This window comes from Scyliorhinus torazame, chromosome 12 (assembly GCF_047496885.1).
Source record: "Scyliorhinus torazame isolate Kashiwa2021f chromosome 12, sScyTor2.1, whole genome shotgun sequence".
NCBI classification, from domain to species: Eukaryota; Metazoa; Chordata; class Chondrichthyes; order Carcharhiniformes; family Scyliorhinidae; genus Scyliorhinus; species Scyliorhinus torazame.
The window spans coordinates 6,972,964-6,992,534 of NC_092718.1; the positions used below are offsets into that span (position 1 = coordinate 6,972,964).

The 19,571-nt window shown below is 47.4% G+C and overlaps 2 protein-coding genes, 5 non-coding genes and 1 pseudogene across 11 annotated transcripts in view; 1 reads left to right on the plus strand and 7 right to left on the minus strand.

Annotated features, from left to right (window-relative positions):
- Positions 1-2,398: 2,398 nt before the first annotated feature.
- Positions 2,399-14,762, minus strand: rpl4 (ribosomal protein L4). 2 transcript variants are annotated; one of them, XM_072470373.1, is made up of 10 exons: positions 14,727-14,762; positions 12,500-12,671; positions 10,314-10,420; positions 9,879-10,017; positions 8,383-8,507; positions 8,082-8,211; positions 7,338-7,494; positions 6,649-6,732; positions 6,006-6,126; positions 2,399-2,555 (listed from the first exon to the last, which is right to left on the minus strand). In XM_072470373.1, the coding sequence occupies exons 1-10, from the start codon at positions 14,745-14,747 to the stop codon at positions 2,493-2,495; spliced, it is 1,119 nt and encodes a 372-aa protein (XP_072326474.1). In that variant the 5' UTR covers positions 14,748-14,762; the 3' UTR covers positions 2,399-2,492. The 2 variants fall into 2 exon arrangements, with proteins under 2 accessions (XP_072326474.1, XP_072326475.1); XM_072470374.1 differs by lacking the exon at positions 14,727-14,762 and adding an exon at positions 14,585-14,719.
- Positions 6,454-6,524, minus strand: LOC140387585 (small nucleolar RNA SNORD18). Its single transcript, XR_011933918.1, has one exon. It is a non-coding gene; the product is annotated as a small nucleolar RNA SNORD18 (small nucleolar RNA).
- On the minus strand, positions 7,043-7,113 carry LOC140387584 (small nucleolar RNA SNORD18). Its single transcript, XR_011933917.1, has one exon. It is a non-coding gene; the product is annotated as a small nucleolar RNA SNORD18 (small nucleolar RNA).
- Positions 7,800-7,871, minus strand: LOC140387583 (small nucleolar RNA SNORD18). Its single transcript, XR_011933916.1, has one exon. It is a non-coding gene; the product is annotated as a small nucleolar RNA SNORD18 (small nucleolar RNA).
- LOC140387587 (small nucleolar RNA SNORD16) lies at positions 9,196-9,295 on the minus strand. Its single transcript, XR_011933920.1, has one exon. It is a non-coding gene; the product is annotated as a small nucleolar RNA SNORD16 (small nucleolar RNA).
- Positions 10,078-10,177, minus strand: LOC140387586 (small nucleolar RNA SNORD16). Its single transcript, XR_011933919.1, has one exon. It is a non-coding gene; the product is annotated as a small nucleolar RNA SNORD16 (small nucleolar RNA).
- A 173-nt stretch (positions 14,763-14,935) lies between the features above and the next one.
- The window catches only part of zwilch (zwilch kinetochore protein), a 101,569-nt gene continuing 96,933 nt past the window's right edge, over positions 14,936-19,571 (plus strand). For all 4 annotated transcript variants that reach the window (XR_011933851.1, XM_072470370.1, XM_072470371.1 and 1 more), the window contains exons 1-2: positions 14,936-15,156; positions 16,836-16,887. Coding sequence is in view for 3 of the 4 variants with exons in the window: in XM_072470370.1 (XP_072326471.1) it covers positions 15,107-15,156; positions 16,836-16,887 (102 nt within the window). In the remaining variant the exon portion in view is untranslated. The remainder of the gene's footprint in view (positions 15,157-16,835; positions 16,888-19,571) is intronic.
- On the minus strand, positions 16,083-16,288 carry LOC140387561 (U2 spliceosomal RNA; annotated as a pseudogene).

The following is a 19,571-nucleotide window of genomic DNA, read 5'->3' on the forward strand; positions in this document are numbered from 1 at the left end:
GCTAACCACTGTGCAGCCGTGCTGCCCTTTGCAGTCCTTAAGGGCGCATTTGCTACCCTTCAGTCTCATATCTCAGCCAGGGCTCCTGTAATTTCTTCTCCAGCCATACTCGGCGTTCTTGAATATACCTGGTCAGAGCCAGATTTACCTACCTTCGTACATTTTAATACGTCCATCACCTCCTCTACCGTTGAATGAAATGAAAGAAGTCGCTTATTGTCACAAGTAGGCTTCTAATGAAGTTACTGTGAAAAGCCTCTAGTCACCACATTCCGGCACCTGTTCGGGCCGGCTGGTACGGGAATTGAACCGTGCTGCTAGCCTGCCTTGGTCTGCTTTCAAAGCCAGCGATTTAGCCGTGCTAAACCAGCCCCTGTGACATGAACTGTCCCCAATATATCACTAACCGTCCCTGGTTTCCAAGTCTTCATGATTTTCTCCACGGTAAACAGAAATATTCATTGAGAACCTAGTCCATCTCCTGCGGTTCCACGTGTCCACTTTGGTCCTTGTGGGGTACTATTCTCTCGTTATTCCTTTAATATACTTAAAGAATTCCTTTGGGCTCACCTTAATCCTCTCAGCCAAAGCTACCTCATGCCCCTTTTGTGCCTTCCTAATATCCTTTTTGAGTAGACTCCTGTAAAATTGCAGGGAATCCCTCGATTCCAGCTGCTTGTACCCGAGCTATGCCTCCATTTTCTTGGCCAAAACCTGTTTTGTCATCCAGGGTTCCCTACTCCTGCCAACCTTGCCCTTCATCCTAACTGGAACATATAGATCCTGAATTCTAGCTATTTCACTTTTAAAAGCCTCCCAACTTGCCAGAGGCCTTTTCCCTCAATCTACTCCAATCAACCCTTGGAAGCTCCTGTTTAATTCCATCAAAATTCACCGTGCCCCAATTTAGAACTTGCACCTGTGGACCAGTTTTGTCCCTACCCAAAACTACTTTAAAATTGATAGAACTATGGTCACTGGTCCCAAAGCGGTCCCCCTTGCCCTGCCCCATTTCTCAAGAGCAGGTCAGGGGACTCCCATACACTGCCTGAGGAAACTTTCCTGAACACTTTATAAGTCCCAGTCTGTTAGGAAAATTAATATACCGTTACTCCTGCAAGTCCCCCCAATCTCCCTGCATATTTATTCTTCTAATTCCTGTTGACTATTTGGGGGCCCATAGCACCCCAATGTCACCATCCCTTTCTTACTTCCACCCACAAAGCCTCACTGCATGAACCCTCGACTATTTCATTTCCAACTACTGCTGCGATGCTCCCCCCTAATCAAAAATGCACCTGTACTCTGGCACATTAAGCTGCCAGTCCTGTCGCTCCCGTAGCCATGTTTGTTATGGCTATATCCCAGTTCCATGTCCATGGGGGGTACATCAGCCTCACCCGTCAGCCCTCTTGCATTGAAATAGATGCAATTTAATCCAACAGGTTTCCTAGCTCCCTGCCATGCTCTTGCCTATCATGTCTGTACTGTATCTCCTTCAGCCCCTCATTTGCTTCCCTGCTCGGAGGATCCCACTCCCTTGCCAATCTAGTTTAAACTCTCCCTTGTGGCAAATCTGCCCCTACAATTCAGTTGCAACCCCTTTCATCTGCCATATTCTCCTGTTCTGAAGTAATCCAGGTTTTCACCCTTTATGTCCTGCTTCTTAATTTTTCCCAGCTTTTTATAATCACCCCTCAGGACCTCATCCCTATTTCTATTTGTGCCAATGTGCACAATGACTTCTGGCTGCTCCCATTCTCCCTTGAGAATGTGAGCTCAGTGATTCACCCGAGGAAGGAACAGTGCTCCGAAAGCTAGTGTTTGAAACAAACCTGTTGGACTTTCTCGTGTTGTAAGACTTCTTACTGAGCTCACCCCAGCATCTCCACAACTTGAGAATGAGAGGGGCTGGTTTAGCAGTGGGCTAAATAGACAGCTTGCAGAACAATGCCAGCAGCGCAGGTTCAATTCCCGTACTGGCCTCCCCGAACAGGCGCCGGAATGTGGCGACTAGGGGTTTTCCACAGTAACTTCATTGAAGCCTACTTGTGACAAAAAGCGATTATGTTTTGCAGCCACTCAGATATCCTTGAATTGGTGGCAATACATCCTGGACACTAGTTTGCAGCCACAGAAACTCCTGTCTGTCGCCCTATTGAACAGATCGAAGAGCTGGTACAGGCATGAAGGGCCAAAATAGCTTCCTTCTGGATTATGATTCTAGAGGTGGTATGATTACAGGGCAGGATTCTCCATTGCGCTGGTAGCGCACCCACACCCAGGGATTTCCCAACAGAGAGGGGCTGCCCACAATGGGAAACCCCATTGGCCGGCTGGCAGAATGGAGAAACGTGCTGCCGTCGTGATGTGGACAACAGAAAAAGATGCTTAAGTATATATTTTAAATAAGATTTTATTTAGATCAATTCCATACAGCAATGCAAAGAATCCATATGGCAGTTGAGCTCCTGTCGAACAAGAGCTTCAGGTTACACTGCTGCCGCTGCCGGCACTGCTGCCACCTTTTGCTTCTTCTCGAGCTTGGCTTTGTACTGAAAGGGCAAAGAAAGCGTATCTTAGAAACCTGAAAAATTACACAATGATTGCATCTCCACACAAACATTTTAAAAAATGTTTCAAGCCAGTTTACTGCCAGAATCAAAGGATTCCTGAATTATTTGTTATTAGCCGTCAGTAGCAAACATGTGATTTGACCTTAAAAAAGAATGAATTGTCCGAAAAACAGATTAACATTCCAGCATTCAGACTCAACACAAGCAGGGAAAGCCCATTTGGACCAATTGTCACATTGACCTCTGGATGACCCGATTTCAGAAAGCATTTGTGAAGGATTGCACTTAATATTCAGGCTACAATCAGAATCTTGAATCAAAAGTTGAATGAATCCCAACATTTTCAGTGCAGTTAAAAATACCACTAGCTAACCTGGTTGGAGATTCAGCAGGGGTGAATATGGCGTGTAGGGATTTCTACAGTAGGCTGTATAGGTCGGAACCCCCTACGGGGCCAGAGGCACTTCTTGGGGGGGCTGAATTTCCCAAAGGTGGACGGGGAGCTGGTATATGGGCTGGGGGCCCCGATCAGGTTGGAAGAGATAGTGGAGGGTCTGAAGGCCATGCAGGCAGGTAAAGCCCCAGGGCCGGACAGGTACCCAGTAGAGTTTTATTAAACGTTTTCTGGGATATTGGGGCCGGTATTGATGAGGATGTTCAATGGGGCAAGGGAAAGAGGTGTGCTGCCCCGGACGATGTCACAGGCCACGATTTTGCTGATTCTGAAGTGGGACAAGAACCCGGAGCTGTGCAGGTCCTACAGGCCAATATCCCTGTTGAATGTGGACGCCAAGCTGCTGGCCAAAGTTTTGTCCTCCAGGATTGAGTTCTGGACGTTATTGGGGAGGACCAGACGGGGTTTGTTAAGGGTAGGCAGTTAGTGGCCAATGCAAGAAGGCTGTTAAACGTGATCATGATCCCCACGGAAGGTAGGGAGGTGGAGGTAGTGATCACAATGGATGCAGAAAAGGCTTTTGATCGGGTAGAATGGGATTATCCGTGGGAGGTACTGGGACGGTTCGGATTTGGACAGGGCTTTATTGACTCGGTCAGGTTGCTGTATCAGGCTCCTGTGGCAAGTGTACGCACGAATAGGACAACATCGGACTATTTTAGACTGCACCGGGGGGACAAGACAGGGATGCCCTCTCTCCCCACTGTTGTTTGCACTAGCTATAGAGCCGTTGGCAATTGCTCCGAGAGCCTCAAGGGGCTGGTCCAGGGAGGGGTGGTGGAGCACAGAGTATCGCTCTATGCAGACAACCTGCTTCTGTATGCAACGGCCCCATTAGAGGGGATGGAAGAAATCATGAGGATTCTTGGGGAATTTGGCCGGTTTTCGGGGTATGAGCTAAATCTGGGGAAAAGTGAGATGTTTGCGATCCAGGCGAGGGGACAGGAGAGGCGATTGGGGGAGCTGCCGTTAAGATTAGTAGGGGGAAGCTTTAGGTATCTAGGCATTCAAGTGGCTCGCAGGAATGGGACCGGCTGCATAAATTAAATCTGGCCCGGCTAGTAGACCAAATGAAGGACGATTTTCGGAGATGGGATGCGCTCCCGTTGTCATTAGCTGGGAGGGTGCAGACGGTGAAGATGACAGTCCTCCCGAGATTCCTGTTCGTGTTTCAATGTCTCCCCATCTTTATTCCACGGTCTTTTTAAACGAGTCAACAAAGTGATCTCTGGCTTGGTTTGGGCGGGCAAGACCCCACGGGTAAGGAAGGTAATGCTTGAGCGCAGACGGGGAGAGGGCAGGCTGGCGCTAGCAAATTTTAGTAACTATTACTGGGCAGCGAATATAGCCATGATCAGGAAGTGGGCGGTGGGGGAGGGTTCGGCCTGGGAGCGTATGGAGGCGGCTTCATGCGAGGGTACCAGTTGATGGTAGCTGCGCCTCTGCCGGCACGGTACTCCACCAGCCCCGTGGTGGCGGCGGCCCTGAGGGTCTGGGGGCAATGGAGGAGACATGCGGGAGCAGAGGGAGCATCGGTCTGGTCCCCAATCTGTAATAATCACCGGTTTGCCCCGGGAAGTATGGATGGGGGGGGAGGTTCCGGATATAGCGGAGAGCAGGGATTGAGAGGATGGGGGAATATGTTTATAGAGGGGAGCTTTCCAAGTATGAGGGCGCTTGAGGCGAAGTTTAGGTTGGCGAGGGGAAACAAATTCAGGTATCTGCAGGTGCGGGACTTCCTACGCAAAGAGATGTCAACCTTCCCGCTCCTACCGGTAAGGGGGATTCAGGACAGGGTAGTTTCCAGAGGATGGGTAGGAGAAGGGAGCGTCTGTGACATTTACAAGGAACTTATGGGGTCAGAGGAGACGCAGACCGAGGAGCTGAAGTGCAAGTGGGAGGAGAGATAGAGGATGGTTTATAGGTGGACGCGTTGAGTAGAGTCAACCCCTCCGCAACATGCTCCAGGCTCAGCCTGATACAATTTAAGGTCGTTCACCGGGCTCACACGACAGTGGCCCGGATGAGCAGATTATTTGGGATGGAAGACAGGTGTGCAAAATGTACGGGAGGACCAGCGAACCATGTCCACACGTTCTGGGCATGTCTGAAGCTTAGGGGATTTTGGCAGGGGTTTGCAGACGTCATGTCCCCGGTGTTAAAAACAAGGGTGGCGCTGAGTCCAGAGGTAGCGATGTTCGGGGTGTCGGAAGACCAGGGAATCCAGGAGGAGAAAGAGGCAGACGTTCTGGCCTTTGCTTCCCTGGTAGCCTGGAAGACAGATACGATTAGCTTGGAGTGACTCAAAGCACCCGAGGTCAGAGACCTGGCTAGCTTTCTGTTTGGAGAAAATCAAGTTCGCCTTGTGGGTCAGTTAGGGTTCGCCCGGAGGGGGCAACCGTTCGACGACTTCTTAGCAGAAAATTAATCGTCAGCAGAAGGAGGGGGGGGGGGGGGGGGGGATTATTAGTTTAGCTTAGAGTAGGGGCTTAATAAATGTGGGACCTGTAAGGGAGGGAGATGGCTTTTGCACTATGTTGATAGTTTCATGTACATGGTTTATTGTGTTGTTGATATACCAAAAAATACCGCAATAGAATGTTTATTAAAAAAAAAAAAATACCACTAGCTCATTTACTGTCCTCTACAGAATCCACAGGCCATCAACACAAGCATGGCCAGATTTCTAGGACAGCACCGTGGCGCAGTGGTAGCACTGCAGTCTCACGTCGCCGAGGCCCCAGGTTCGATCCCGGCTCTGGGTCACTGTCCATGTGGAGTTTGCACATTCTCCCAGTGTTTGCGTGGGTTTCGCCCCTACAACCCAAAGATGTGCAGGGTAGGTGGATTGAACACTAAATTGCCCCTTACGCGGAAAAAAATTAATTGGGTACTCTCAATTAATTTTTTTTAAAGCATGGCCAGATTTCTATCAGGCCTCCGCACAAAAGCAGGACCGGTACGTAGCCACTTACATTCTTTTCCTGCAGGAGAATTGCACGGCGTCGTGCAGTCTTGGAATATGGATTCAGTTTGGTCATGATCCTCAAGTTCTTCAGTGGGTTCTTCTTGAGTACCTTGCGCTGAATCTTTTTGCTGTGGAAAATATGAACACATCAGGTTGCAATGCAGAAAGGTACAGTAAAACAAAAGTCCTCTATTTATGTTGGTTTGGTACAGGAATTAGTGTGCCAGTACTTCAACAGCAAGTTTGTGATCTCAAGCAGTGCCCCAATGGAAAAGAAGCACAACCAAGGCATTCTAGTAACAGAGGTGGCCGTGACGCCTCGTGGTGCATGCCTGCCTACCTCCAGGTTGGATAAGTGGATAATGCCAAGTTAGCTGAAGTTGCCATTTTCGTAACGTGCTTCACATGTTTCCCACTCCCCGACAATTATCCCAACTTTAGCCCATGTTAGTTAAGACGTCAGAACTTCCACTCATATCACAAGGTATCAAAAACACGGACCATGAAGTGGAACATCATCACGGTCTAAAAACTCCAATACGCAAGTTGTGTATCCATTTGCATTAATCCCATTAAACATGTAGAATTCAACCAAAATCGCAGGACAACGGCTCCTAGAAAGACAGACAAGGAGAAACATTCTAACTTACTTTGGTGGACGAAGAGCCTTCTGGATTTCCTGACTCTTCATGATGCGACTCAGATCTGTGTTTGTCATCTTGTGAATAGGAAGACTGGAATATAAAAGTAGTTATAGTAAAAAACAAAAGCAATAGATAGGGCACAAGCAACATTAAAACTAAAATCACTGGTGGAATTATTGCAGGGAATCATAGGCCATGAGCATGGAACTTAGGGTCAAGTTTGTTGGGCAGCATGCTGATGTTAAATAGAAAGGAACGGCAAACATACATATGGGTGCCTCTTTAGGTATCTAGGTTGTACCAAACAGAATTCATATTTCAATCATTGGCCAAAGCAACATTGAACAAAACTTCTACACCCACTGTAATGTGTGCTAATTTCAACGTGTTGCTTCTGTCAGACATCAGAACTTCCATTAATATCACGAGTTGTCAAAAACACGGACCGTGAAGTGGAATCTCATCATTGTCACAAGATTACAGCGAGTCTTCAATTATTCTCAATGTGATAAAAGAAAATGCAACGAGCTCAGAGTAAAGAGTGCTGCTATTGGTCTCCATCCTCCTGGGTCCATAAGGTGCAAATCAGGCTCAACAGGTTCGATCATGTTATGATTCTCATACATTTTAACTGCCATTTTGGGAAGGAGACAGATACACCCACCTATCCACATTTTAATATCATCGAGCCTTACTTGTATCCAATCTTCAATTTAGAAGGCTTGCGCCAAGTTCCATACAGGTCATCCAGCTTACGGAAAGCACTCTCTGTCCAGATGCAGAACCGCCCTACGTGGCCACCAGGAGCAAGTCTCAGGACATTTAATTTGTTGACGTTGAGAAGAGTTATGCCTGCAGGTGACAATGTAAAGCAGCATTAGATTCTCCACCAAGTACAGTACTATCTTCGGCTCAAATAACATATTACATTACAATAACCATTGCAAAAAAAAAAAAAAAAAAAAAAACAAATTTTTTCCCACCAGCATGATAAAAACAAACTTGCCCACACCGAAAGGAGGGACTGTACCCCAGTTCCCCTCCTCCCTCAAGCCAGAATGAACTGACCACATAAATAAGAACATTCAATGGACTTTAGATTATAAAAATTTGCAAATGATCTCCATTTTAATATGCGTTACCCCACCTCTGCTACTCAAGTCAGAACTTCCACTAATATCACAAGTTTTCAAAAACACGGACCTTGAAGTGGAATCTCATCATTCTATGTAGCTCCGACCACACAATAGGTGCTCTTGGTCTTTAACAGTATATTACTGATTGGTATTCTTTCTTTCTCCAAAACTGAACAAACTTAATAAATCAGTAATTTTCAATAAACTACAGTTGCCCCCAAAAAACTAATTGTATTAATCAAAAAATCTAGAACATTCATTCTGCCCATTGAAAAAAATCTTCCACTGCTTAAAATTAATTACCTGGGATATTCCTGAAAGCTCTTACAACACCATTGTCCTCGTTGTAGATAACACATGGGCCCTTCCGCCGGACGCGGCGACGGTTCCTCATTTTACCTTTGCCTGCTCGCATACGCTGGGAAGCATAAACCTGCAGGGATAAAAATCAATCCCATTTTGGCCAATTCCAAACAATAATCAATTGTCTTTCTAAAAATTCACCCAAGATCAGATCTTCGAAATCATCAGAAACACAGACCTGAAGTGAAAACTCATCTCCTCTCTTTCTCTGTATCACTGATTAAGGAAAATAGTTGCTTGCCTTTTTGATGTCATTCCAGGCTTTCAGTTTCTTTAGCATCAGAACAGCCTCCTTTGTCTTTTTATAGCTTTCAATCTTGTCTTCAACCACAAGTGGGAGCTCTGGGATTTCTTCAATGCGATGACCTGCAAATGGTTATAAAATTGTAAAGTACAGACCAAATCCCCCTATTCAGCTCCAAAAGTTAGAACGACCAAAATCAGAACTGGTCAAAGCAAAACGATATGGGCAGCAGTGTTAAGCACTGCTGCCTCACAGTGCCAGGGACCCAGGTTCAATTCCAGTCTTGGTTGACCGTATGTGGACTTTCCACTTCTCCCCATGTCTGCGTGGGTTCCCTCCCACAGACCAAAGATGTGTAGGTTAGGTTGTTGGGATAGGGTGGGTTAGTGGGCTTGGGTAGAGTGCTTTCTTCTGCACTGTAGGGATTCTATGATTTCCCATCTGTATATCAGTAGTGAAGATAATGTTTTCCTCTCCATTCACCTCCTCCTATTACAATTAATGTGACTTACGATTGCAGTAAAAATGCATACAGCAGGGCCTTAGGACACAGAATTTCTCACCAGAAATAGAACTCATTTTAACAAAGGGAAATGGGTTTTAGTTAGCTGAAAAAGGAAAATTTCAGTGGGCAAAGTGAAAGCTAAGGCTAGCAGTCACAATGGAGCAAACTGGCTGAATACTGCCTGTAAAATTCTATGATGCACAGTGGTACAATGATATGAAATTAAACAGTTGGTCTTGTTGAGAAAAGCTTAAATTCTCAAGTCACTCAAATGTGTGAAAATCACCACTAACATGTTCAGGAGCTGCTCAGATCTAAATGGTCGTCATATGTCTGCACCAGTGTAAAAACAGAAGGCAACTGTCACTGTGCACAGCATTGGACGCAAATTACACCATCATAGCAAGCCCTCATTCAAACAATAGCATTGAAGCATGTTTCAAACTACATCCGAAAGATGTGCCTGTAAAATCCACATGATTTAAGACACGCAGTACATTCCCACGAGCAACATTTCAAAATCTTAGCGCTCCTAATTTCAACCAACCCCATTAAACATTTTCTGTCTTCAATGCCACTTAAATGAAGATTAGAATAAATTTGAACAGACAAGTAACCTGCTTGCACTCGTATTCCAGAATGTCTTATCTTGATGCAAACGAAGACTCGAGCAGCGATTCTTCTCAACAGATAATTTTCACTCATGCTCATTGAAATTGCCACGGATACAAATCCACTAAACTGCTTTATAACACTGGCTCTAATTACCTGGAAAGCGCCCATCTACTGTATTTATCATGTCAATGCACTCAATAGAAAACAATTTACTGTAGCGAAAAGTGAACCAGTGGCAAAAAATCTATCAATCTCACTGGTCTCTTGGGCATGAAATACCAAAATGGTTAGTGTTTTGATCATTAACAATTTTAACAGAGCACTAAGCTTGTATTTCAGTGTGACCTGAGCATTTTAACCTGCATATTCTTACCTTTTGACAGGACCAAAGCAGGGAGGGCAGATGCAGCCAGAGAAGAACAGATGGCATATCGCTTCTGAGTCACATTCACCCTGCGGTGCCAACGGCGCCAAGTCTTTGTGGGAGCAAACATGCGACCACCACGACACATCTGTGATGTGGGTTAAGGTGCACAGCTTTTCCAAAATGAGCAACATTGGACATACATTTTTGCTCAGATTTCAATGCTCGTCATTCCTCTGTGCCAGCTTAATGACAGTAGGCAACTGCCACTGCACACAGCGTAAGACGCAAATTACACCATCATAGCAATTTGGAATATTAGGCCAACAGATTATGCAGTTCAAATTAGACAAATTGCTGTTTGTTAAAGGAGAGAATACAAAATAGTATTGTGGATGCATGCCCGAATTGTCAATATTTAATTTTACACACTGAATAGGATACATTGCCAAAAGCACCCTGGCCAGAGCGATGGGTGCCACCACCCCGTACACGGGGAATACGAGCCACAGCCCTGCCTGTACCCCACGATTCAGCACTGGTTTGGTGACCTGAAAAATAAACGTTTGTTTCAATACAAATAATGGAGCAAAGCCATCAAGTAACCAATACCTGTTACAAGGGAATTTCAGATTGGTAACTTTCACCTCAGTAAGAAGCATAAAACCACATACATGGAACATACAGAATGGAAATAGGTCACTCACGTAACTAATCCATGCCCATGCTTATCCTCCACATGCCTCCTTCCACCCCATTTCATCTCATCCTGTCTACACATCCTATTATTTCTCCATGTGTTTATCGAACTTCCTCATAAAATGCATCTATGGTATTCATATCAATTACTTTCCATGGTAGAGTTCCATATCAAACCACTCTCCAGCTAAAACCGTCAGAGAATTTCTAAACCTGTCACAGGGAGCTGGGAAGTTTCCTTTTAAAATCTCCTTTAATGCTTCGTCTTCCTTTTGTGCCTGGGCTAAGTCTTGGATGTTGGTCTCAAGTTCCCCCCCAAATCAGTTTTTGGGTTTATTAGTGAGTAATATTTATGGTTCCTAGTTTTTGCACGACCCATCCTCTCCGACAAGAAGTTTTGAAGAGTATGTAGGAGCAGCAATGCCATTTAGCCCCTGGAGCCTGCCCTACCATTCAACTTGATTATATGTAATCCATGGTGTACTCCATATATTCACCATGTCCCACATCCCTGAATAATTTTGGCTAATAAAAATCTATCAATCTCAGATTTATCATTGATCTAGCGCCAACTGTCATTTGCAGAAGTAGTGCAGTGGATGATGTGGACTACATGGATTTTAGTAAGACATTTGACATGGTTCCACATGGTAAGACTAGTTAGAAAAAGCTCATGGGAAACAGGAGAATGTGGCAGCTCAGTGACAGGAAAGAACCGAGATGTTTTAGTGAGCGGAAAGTGGTTTTCAAGTGGCATTCTACAGGGCCCAGTGTTGGATCCCCAGCTGTTTGTGGTATATATTGGATCCCCAGCTGTTTGTGGTATATATTATGGCTTAGATGTAAATGTGGGAGGCATTATTGGGGAAAGAAAAAACAGCCAATAGCCAAAAGGATAACTTTGGACTCCAAAATGTCAGTGGCTCGTTTGAATGGACAGGGAATTGGCATTCAATCTGGAAAAGTGTAAAATAATGCATTTCGGGAGGGCCAACAAAGCAAGGGAATGCTAAATGAGCATCAGGATCTTGACAGGAGTTGAGGAAAGGAGAGAACTTGGGAGTGCATGGTCACATGTCCTTGAAGTTGGCAGGACAGGTAGATAAGTGGTAAATAAGGCATACGGAATGGTTTATTTTACTGCAGGAGGCACAGAATACAAAAGCAGGAATGTAATGCTAGAACTGTATAAAATGCTGGCGTTTTCCATGCAGTTTTGGTCACACAATTATTCTGGAGTATAGAAGAGATTTACAAGAACACGGCCAGAGCTGGAAAATTGCAGGATTGATAGGCTGGGGTAATTGTTCATAGAACAAAGGGTGACTGGATTGGAATGTACAAAATTATGAGGGGCTGAGACAGTGGACAGAAGATTTGTTTCCCCTAGTGGAGAGGCCAGTTACCAGATTCAATACCTGAAATGTTGTAACCTGCAAGGTTACAGACCAAATACTGGAAGGTGGGATCAGAGTGGGTGGCTGGTCACATTTTCATAACTTTAACATTTCAAACAATTTTACTTCCTTTCAACTTAAATCTAGATTCATACAATTGAAACATCTCTGCACGAAATGCCTTAAAAGTGAGCTGCTGAGGACTCAGCTATTAATACCTAAACGGATTCCAAATTGAACTTGCTGGAAACAAAAGATGATGGGGTTACTTTTGTATTTCAGAATTCCAGCATCCACTGTAGCTTGCTTTCATATTAGCTTTACATACTGCCAAGTAGCCTTTAGTCCAAAACATTAAGATTTGGCCTATGCAAAAGTACTGGTTAATACAGACAGGCTCAGGGGTTGAAAGGCCTACTCCTGTGGTGACCCCTCCAATGTAGCAATGTCCAGTAACTTTTTACACGCATAGATTGCGTTGTCTAAATCCATGACTATAAATACTCTTACCTAAATTCATCTAGAAAACTTTACCTGCATCTGCACTCACAGCATATGGCTGCCTGTTGTTTTTGCGTAGATTTGTGTGTACAAAGTTCACGATATCTGGCCGGATAGGAGCCTTGAAAACAGCAGGCATAACAACATTTTTGCCTGATATTTCACCCTTGTCGCTGTACACAGTTATCAATGGTCGAGCACACGCCTGAAAGATAATACAAAAAGGTGGTCATTCAGACACAAATCTCATCGAAGTAGCCAGAATCTCAGCAGCAAAACCTACTGCCTGGGTTTCTTGCCACTTTGATGATGTGAAATGAAATTCACTTATTTGTCACAAGTAGGCTTAGAACATAGAAAAATACAGCACAGAACAGGCCCTTTGGCCCACGCTGAACCTTTGTCTTAGGATTAATCATAGAATTTACAGTGCAGAAGGAGGCCATTCAGCCCATCGAGTCTGCACCGGCTCCTGGAAAGAGCACCCTACCCAAGGTCAACACCTCCACCCTATCCCCATAACCCCACCCAACAATAAGGGCAATTTTGGACACTATGGGCGATTTATCATGGCCAATCCACCTAACCTGCACTTCTTTGGACTGTGGGAGGAAACCGGAGCACCCGGAGGAAGTGCAGACTCCACACAGACAGTGACCCAAGCCGGAATCGAACCTGGGACCCTGGAGCTGTGAAGCAATTGTGTTATCCACAATGCTACCGTGCTTCAAATGAAGTTACTGTGAAAAGCCCCTAGTTGCCACATTCCGACACCTGTTCGGGGAGGCTGGTACAGGAATTGAACTGTGCTGCTGGCCTGCTTTAAAAGCCAGCTCTTTAGCCCTGTTGTAAACCAGCCCCTAATATGGAGACCCATTCTCTGGTCCTAGGTGCCATCTGTAATGCTACAAGCGTCAAACGCAAGTGGGTACTCAGTAAGGGGCACCTAATAAACAACGCATATTCTGCCGACATTCAGCATCCACATTTTATTTTTGATTTTTTCTTTAAAATTTAGAGTACCCAATTAATTTTTCAATTAAGGGGCAATTTAGCATGGCCACCAACCCTGCACAACGTTGGGTTGTGGGGGCGAAACCCACGCAAACACGGGGTGAATGTGCAAACTTCACATGGACAGTGACCCAGAGCGGGATGGAACCCGGGACCACAGCGGTGTGAAGCTGCAGTGCTAACCATTGCACCATCAGCCAGATCAATTGAGACCATAAGATGCAGGAGCACAATGAAGCCACTCGGCCCTTTGAGTCTGCTCCACCATTCAACATGGCTGATATTTTTCTCATCCCCATTCTAGAATCATAGAATTTACAGTGCAGAAGGAGTCCATTCGATCCATCGAGCCCACATCGGCACTTACAAAAAGCACCCTACTGAAGCCCACGTATCTACCTGCACATCTTAGGAAGCCTAAGCACCTGGAGGAAAAGCGCAGACAGAGGGAGAACGTGCAGACTCCACACAGTGACCCAGCCGGGAATCAAACCTGGGACCCTGGAGCTGCGAAGCAACTGTGTTAACCACTGCTGTCTTGCCTTCTCCCCGTATTAAATCAAGACGAATTAATTAAGACCTCGTTGTCACACGAAGATAGGGTACATTTTCCAGAGATCAGTTTAAGGGACTCCAACCGAAGCAATAAACTTCTCTTGTTATGATTTGCAACGAAAACACGAAGGAGCAACAGTGGTCCAGGGGGTTGCGAGACTGCAAGCAGCTCTCTCCCTCTCCAGGAGACTGTAGGTTTTGGCACAAACACCCAGTCACATGGAGCAGCTCCGGGCAGTATGTGACACAACCCCGGCTCCCAACCCCAAATGAAGAGTTCACGATGGAGCAGGAATAGGATGGCAGCAGGGTTTCCCAGAGAGAGCTTTCTCCCGCCGCCCCGAGACCAGCTTCCAGGAGACAACGTGTCCCCGTCTCCCCTCCCCCCACCCGGCTCTAAAATGGCGGCCGGGCCCCGGGGCTCCCACCCAAACCCCCACACCATCGTTTTGTAGTTTAACGTTTGGGAAGCCGCGGGGCCGGTCCTGGCTGCGGGGCCGGGGTCCCCGGGCCGGGTTCCGCGGCTTCTCGCCCTCTTCCCCCTCTCACCATCTCCCCTGCGCCCGCTCCGGGATGGCGGCGGCCGGAAAAGGAAGAACCCCTCACCGCCGCGCCCTTAAATAGCGGCCGCCGCCAACCTCCCGCCGCCGAACCCGGCGCCCGTAGCCCGGCCGCGGCGGCGCAGACTCACCCCCCAGGCGGCTCCCCTCATCGGCCGCACCTTTAAAGCCACCGCCGCGGCCCGTTCCCCGTGACAAAAGCAGGGAAGGAGCGCCGCACTACTTTCTCTCCAGGCCGGCACTATGTTCCTGCGCGGTGAGGCGGCGCGGCGCGCGGACCATGAGGTCAAAAAACAAATTTTAAATTAGAAAATACACATTTGGGAGGCGAGTCCTCGCCCCGAAAACTTGCGAACGGGAGATTGTTCGTTAAAATAACGAAGCGAAAATATTGGCACCGACCGCCGGCGGAAGTGACGTTGAGGCGCGCGGGCCGGCGGCGGCGGTTTGGATTTTGAAAGTTGTTGGTTCAGCTCCAGAGCCCCCCCCTCAACCCGGCCCTGTGTGTGAGATGGACTCGCTCCTCCGGCACACCCGGGCCTTTCACGCCTTCCTGCTCCGGTGAGTGTCCGGTTGAGTTGTTGAGGGAACCCAGAGTCCTGGGAGTGAGATGTGAATGAAGTTGAGCTGCTGTCGCCTTTGCTCCTCCTGTGCGCTGAGGGGGGATGGCCATTGGGACTCTTGTTCCACCTTCTTCTAGTAAGAGTCCATTCTCCAGTTCATTGGAGGTGTCAAAAACAAAACATAGGAGCAGAATTAGGCCATTCGGCCCACCGAGTCTGCTCCGCCATTCAATCCTGGCTGATGTTTTTCTCATCCCCATTCTCCTGCCTTCTCCCCATAACCCCTGGTCCCCTTATTAATCAGGCAGCAAGGTAGGTGCTTCACAGGGTCCCAGGTTCACAGGACAATTGATTAAATAATCTTTAGTCACAAGTAGGCTGACATTAACACTGCAATGAAATTACTGTGAAAATCGCCATAATCCGGCACCTGTTCGAGTACCCAGAAGGAGAACTCTGAATGGCCAATCCACCTAACCTGCACATCTTTGGACTGTGGGAGGAAACCGGAGCACCCGGAGGAAACCCACGCAGACGCGGGGAGAACGCGCAGACTCCGCACAGACAGTGACCCAAGCTGGGAATCAAACCTGGGACCCTGGTGCTGTGAAGCAACAGTGCTGACCACTGTGCTACCGTGCCTCCTGTGGATGATGGGAACTGAGGGGTATAGGGGGTGATGGGGCAGAAGGGTATAGGGGCAATGGAGATTGAGGGGTATTGGGGGCAATGGGGGCTGAGGGATGTAGGAGGCGGGAGCTGAGGTATAGAGGCAATGGGGCAGAAGGGTATAGGAGACAATGGGGATAGAGAGGTGATGGTGGTATAGGTGGTGTGAGGAGTAGAGGGCTGATGGGGACGGGAAATGATCATTGGGTTTAAGTATATGGTGGATATTTATCTATTTGTCTGTCATTGTTTTTTTTTAAATGACTTTTTCTGAGTTACAAAGCCAGGGCTCGAGTGTGGACAGGGGTGAACCCCGAATCCAGCTCCTTGCCTGTTCCAAAAAACAATTCAAATTCAGATTGAATCCAATTCATGGTACCCACAAGAGAGACATACCAAATCTGAGCCAAAAGGCAGAGCAGATACTACACTTGATCTTAGCCAAAAGGCCTGGAAGCGATGTCTGTCATTGTTAATGAGGGTGCTTTGGAGTAGTTTGAAGTGACGGATGAATAACATTACTGAAGCAACATCATACTATCCTAATTATCGCTTTTGTTTCTCCCCATTCTAATTGCTTATAGAATCCCTACAATGCAGAAGGAGACCATTCGGCCCATTGAGTCTGCGGCAACCCTTCGAAAGATCACCCCACCTAGGCCCACTCCCCTGCCCTATTCCTGAACTCCACCCTAAGGGGCAATTTAGCACTAGCGATCCACCTAACCTGCACATCTTTGGGCATCTTTATGTCATGTTTCGCTTTTCAAATGCTGATGGACTTCCAGTTTAGATTTCCAGTTTAGTTTTCTTTACAAATGTTAACTAAATCTTATTGCTTTTAAAATGCAAGCTGTTTTATTTTGTTTGTGTCTAACTGCATTTGAAGTTCTATCCTAGTGTTTCGAGATGCTTGACTCCATGTTGAGGCAGTTTAAAGAAAGAATCACCTGTCTGTATAAACACTGAAATACATAATGAGATTATGCCAATTTATTCTCCTTCTAGGCTCCATGACCAAGAAAACAAAGGGACGTTAAAGGAGCCCACCATGTATGAGGTAATCCACTCGAGAGTATTTGATTTTCCCCTGTGACATTTTTCCATTATCCAGCCCCATAGTATTGTGTTTGCTTGGTTCAACTCTCGCTCTTCATCCACAACCAGAACATCTCCGTTACTGGCTTCAGTTCCCATCACTGCTCTGTCACCTTAAGGATCCATTTCGAGCCTCTGCCATTCCTCACCCAGATGCTGCCCTTTGGCGATATCTGTAGACATGGAGGGTGGGGGTGATCAGCTTCAACAATGCTGATTACACACTACTGTCTCACTCAACCCCTCTGAGCTTTTGGATTGCTTATCCAACATGCTGCTTTGGATAAGCCTATTGATGTACTTAAGCGTGATGGACTCTGAAAATTATTTTGTTTAATAATCTCAGCAATTTTGCTGCCCTGACAATGTTTCCAGTTAAAATGTGTTTGTCTGTAATTCCTGAAGGGGATGGGCAGAAGCTTTATGTTCTTGAATTTGATCAATACATTTCAGTAGTGGATTAGTACAGTGGACCTACTGGAGAGATTGATGCAGCCCAGTAGTGGCACATGCTCATTGTACAGAGTTTCTATACAATTGAAACTTCTTTAATTTGTTCAATCTGAAGAAATAAATAGTTTTATAAAAAAGTTTCCTTCTCTTGGATGTCTCTTTATACTATTCCCCTTAGTTACCAGTGAGTTTTACTGCCATTCGCAAGTTCATACACGTTAACTCTCTGCTGTGACCACTCCTGGCTTAAATCCCTCTTTCTCCACCCATTATCATAGAATCCCTACAATGCAGAAGGAGGCAATTTGGCCCATCGAGTCTTTTGGGAAGGAAGGAAGGGGTCCATCCACGGTGCCCCACCCTCCTGTCCGGCCATTCCCCTCCTCCCGCTGTGTCCGTGCTCTCCGTGGTCTGTCTCGTCTCAGATCTGGCGGATGTCAGGGCCCGAAGCTTCTACTAAACAACAGTAGGGTTCTTCAGGACGTTCTGGGACTCCTGGGGAGCGACTACGTGGGGGACCTGGGAGAAAGTATCACGGCCGGGGTGATCCCTCCCTCGTGGTGCAGGCCACCATTACCCTGCTGCCAAAGAGGGGAGGGTGGATCTGCGACCGGTTTCCCTCAGCATGGATTACAAGATCTTCGACAAGGCGATGTGTTTGCACCTTGGCACTGTGGAGCACATGATCCACCTGGAACAATCCTTCATGGTCCCGAGCAGGACAATCTACGACAACATCCATCTGGTCCGGGACCTGGTCCATCATTCCCAGAGGGCTGGCCTGTCGGGTGCCTTTCTGCCCCTTGATCCAGAGAAAGCTTGCGACAGGGTAGATCATGAATATTTAGTTGGGACTCTGCAAGCATTCTGGTTCAGGATACATTTCTTCACCCGGATCCGACTTCTGCTGCAGAGTGTCTCGTTAAGGTCAACGGGTCCCTGACGGCGCCCCTTTGCTTTGGGAGAGGAATGTGTCAGGGCTCCCACATGTCTGGCTAACTCTGTTCCGTTTGCGTGGAACCTTTCCTGTGCCTCCTGCGGAGCAGGTTGTCAGGACTGGTTCTGCGCGGGCCGGGCATTGGAGTGGTCCTCTCTGCTTACGCTGATGATGTGCTAATGATGTTCACGGACCTGCTGACCTGAGGAGACTGAGTGCCAGGCTGCGTACTCTGCAGGAGCAACTGAGCCAAGTGATCTGGACTCCTAGTCGGTCCGTGACAGATGGACCCCCTCTCCCAGAGGAGCTCAGGCCTTTCACCTGGAGTAGGACCAGCAGCCTCTGCTTGGGAGTCAATCTTTGCCTGGCTGAGGAATCCTGGCCGGCTAATGGAGGCCAAGGTCACCGCTCGCTTGAAATGCTGGACAGGACTGCTCTTGAGTGCTGCCTTACAGGGGTCGCGTCCTCGTCATAAACCAGCTGATAGCCTCCATGTTTTGGTACTGGCTGATCCCTCCTTTGTCACAGAGCTCCAGAGAATGCTTGTAGAGTTCTTTGGGACAAGAGACTGCACTGGTTTGCTGCTGAGGTTCTGAGTCTCCCGCTTAGGGAGGGTGGTGAGGCGCTGGTGTGCCTTTGCACCCAAGTGGCGACCTTCCACTTTCAGATTCTGCAGCGATAACTTGAGCCCCTCCACAATGATGAGCCCTGGCGATGCATTTCTTCTGCCAGATGCATGGCCTGAATTATGACGTGCAGCTCCTATTCCTAGATCTGCAGGGTCTTCGTTACCCCCTGCAGGCACTGTCCATCTTTTATCAGGGCTTGCTCAATGTCTGGAGCATGGTCTCCTCGCACCGCAGCTCTCTCCCATCAGGAGTGGTGGCTGTCGTCAGGGAGCCACTGCTCAGGAATCTGCATCTCCGCCAATACCACTTCAAGTGGTGGAGGAACGGGCTGTGGCTGCTGGGGTAGCCAGGATCGGGAATGTGCTAGTTGGTGGAGGAGGGGGCTGAATGACACCCCACGGGTTAGCACAACGGCGGTGGATGTCCAGATTGCAATTGATGCCATCCAAGAACTCAAAACGGTCGTGCTTGGACCCGATGGCGCTCACGGTCAAGAGGATGCGCAGCTTTGCAGCGGCTTCCCGCCTGAGCGAACCCCTACTCGGATGGAATTCCACTTTGGGTCCAGGCCTTGAAGCCTCCCTCGGGGGCTGGTGCCCCACAATCCTAGCCGCCTGACGGAAATGC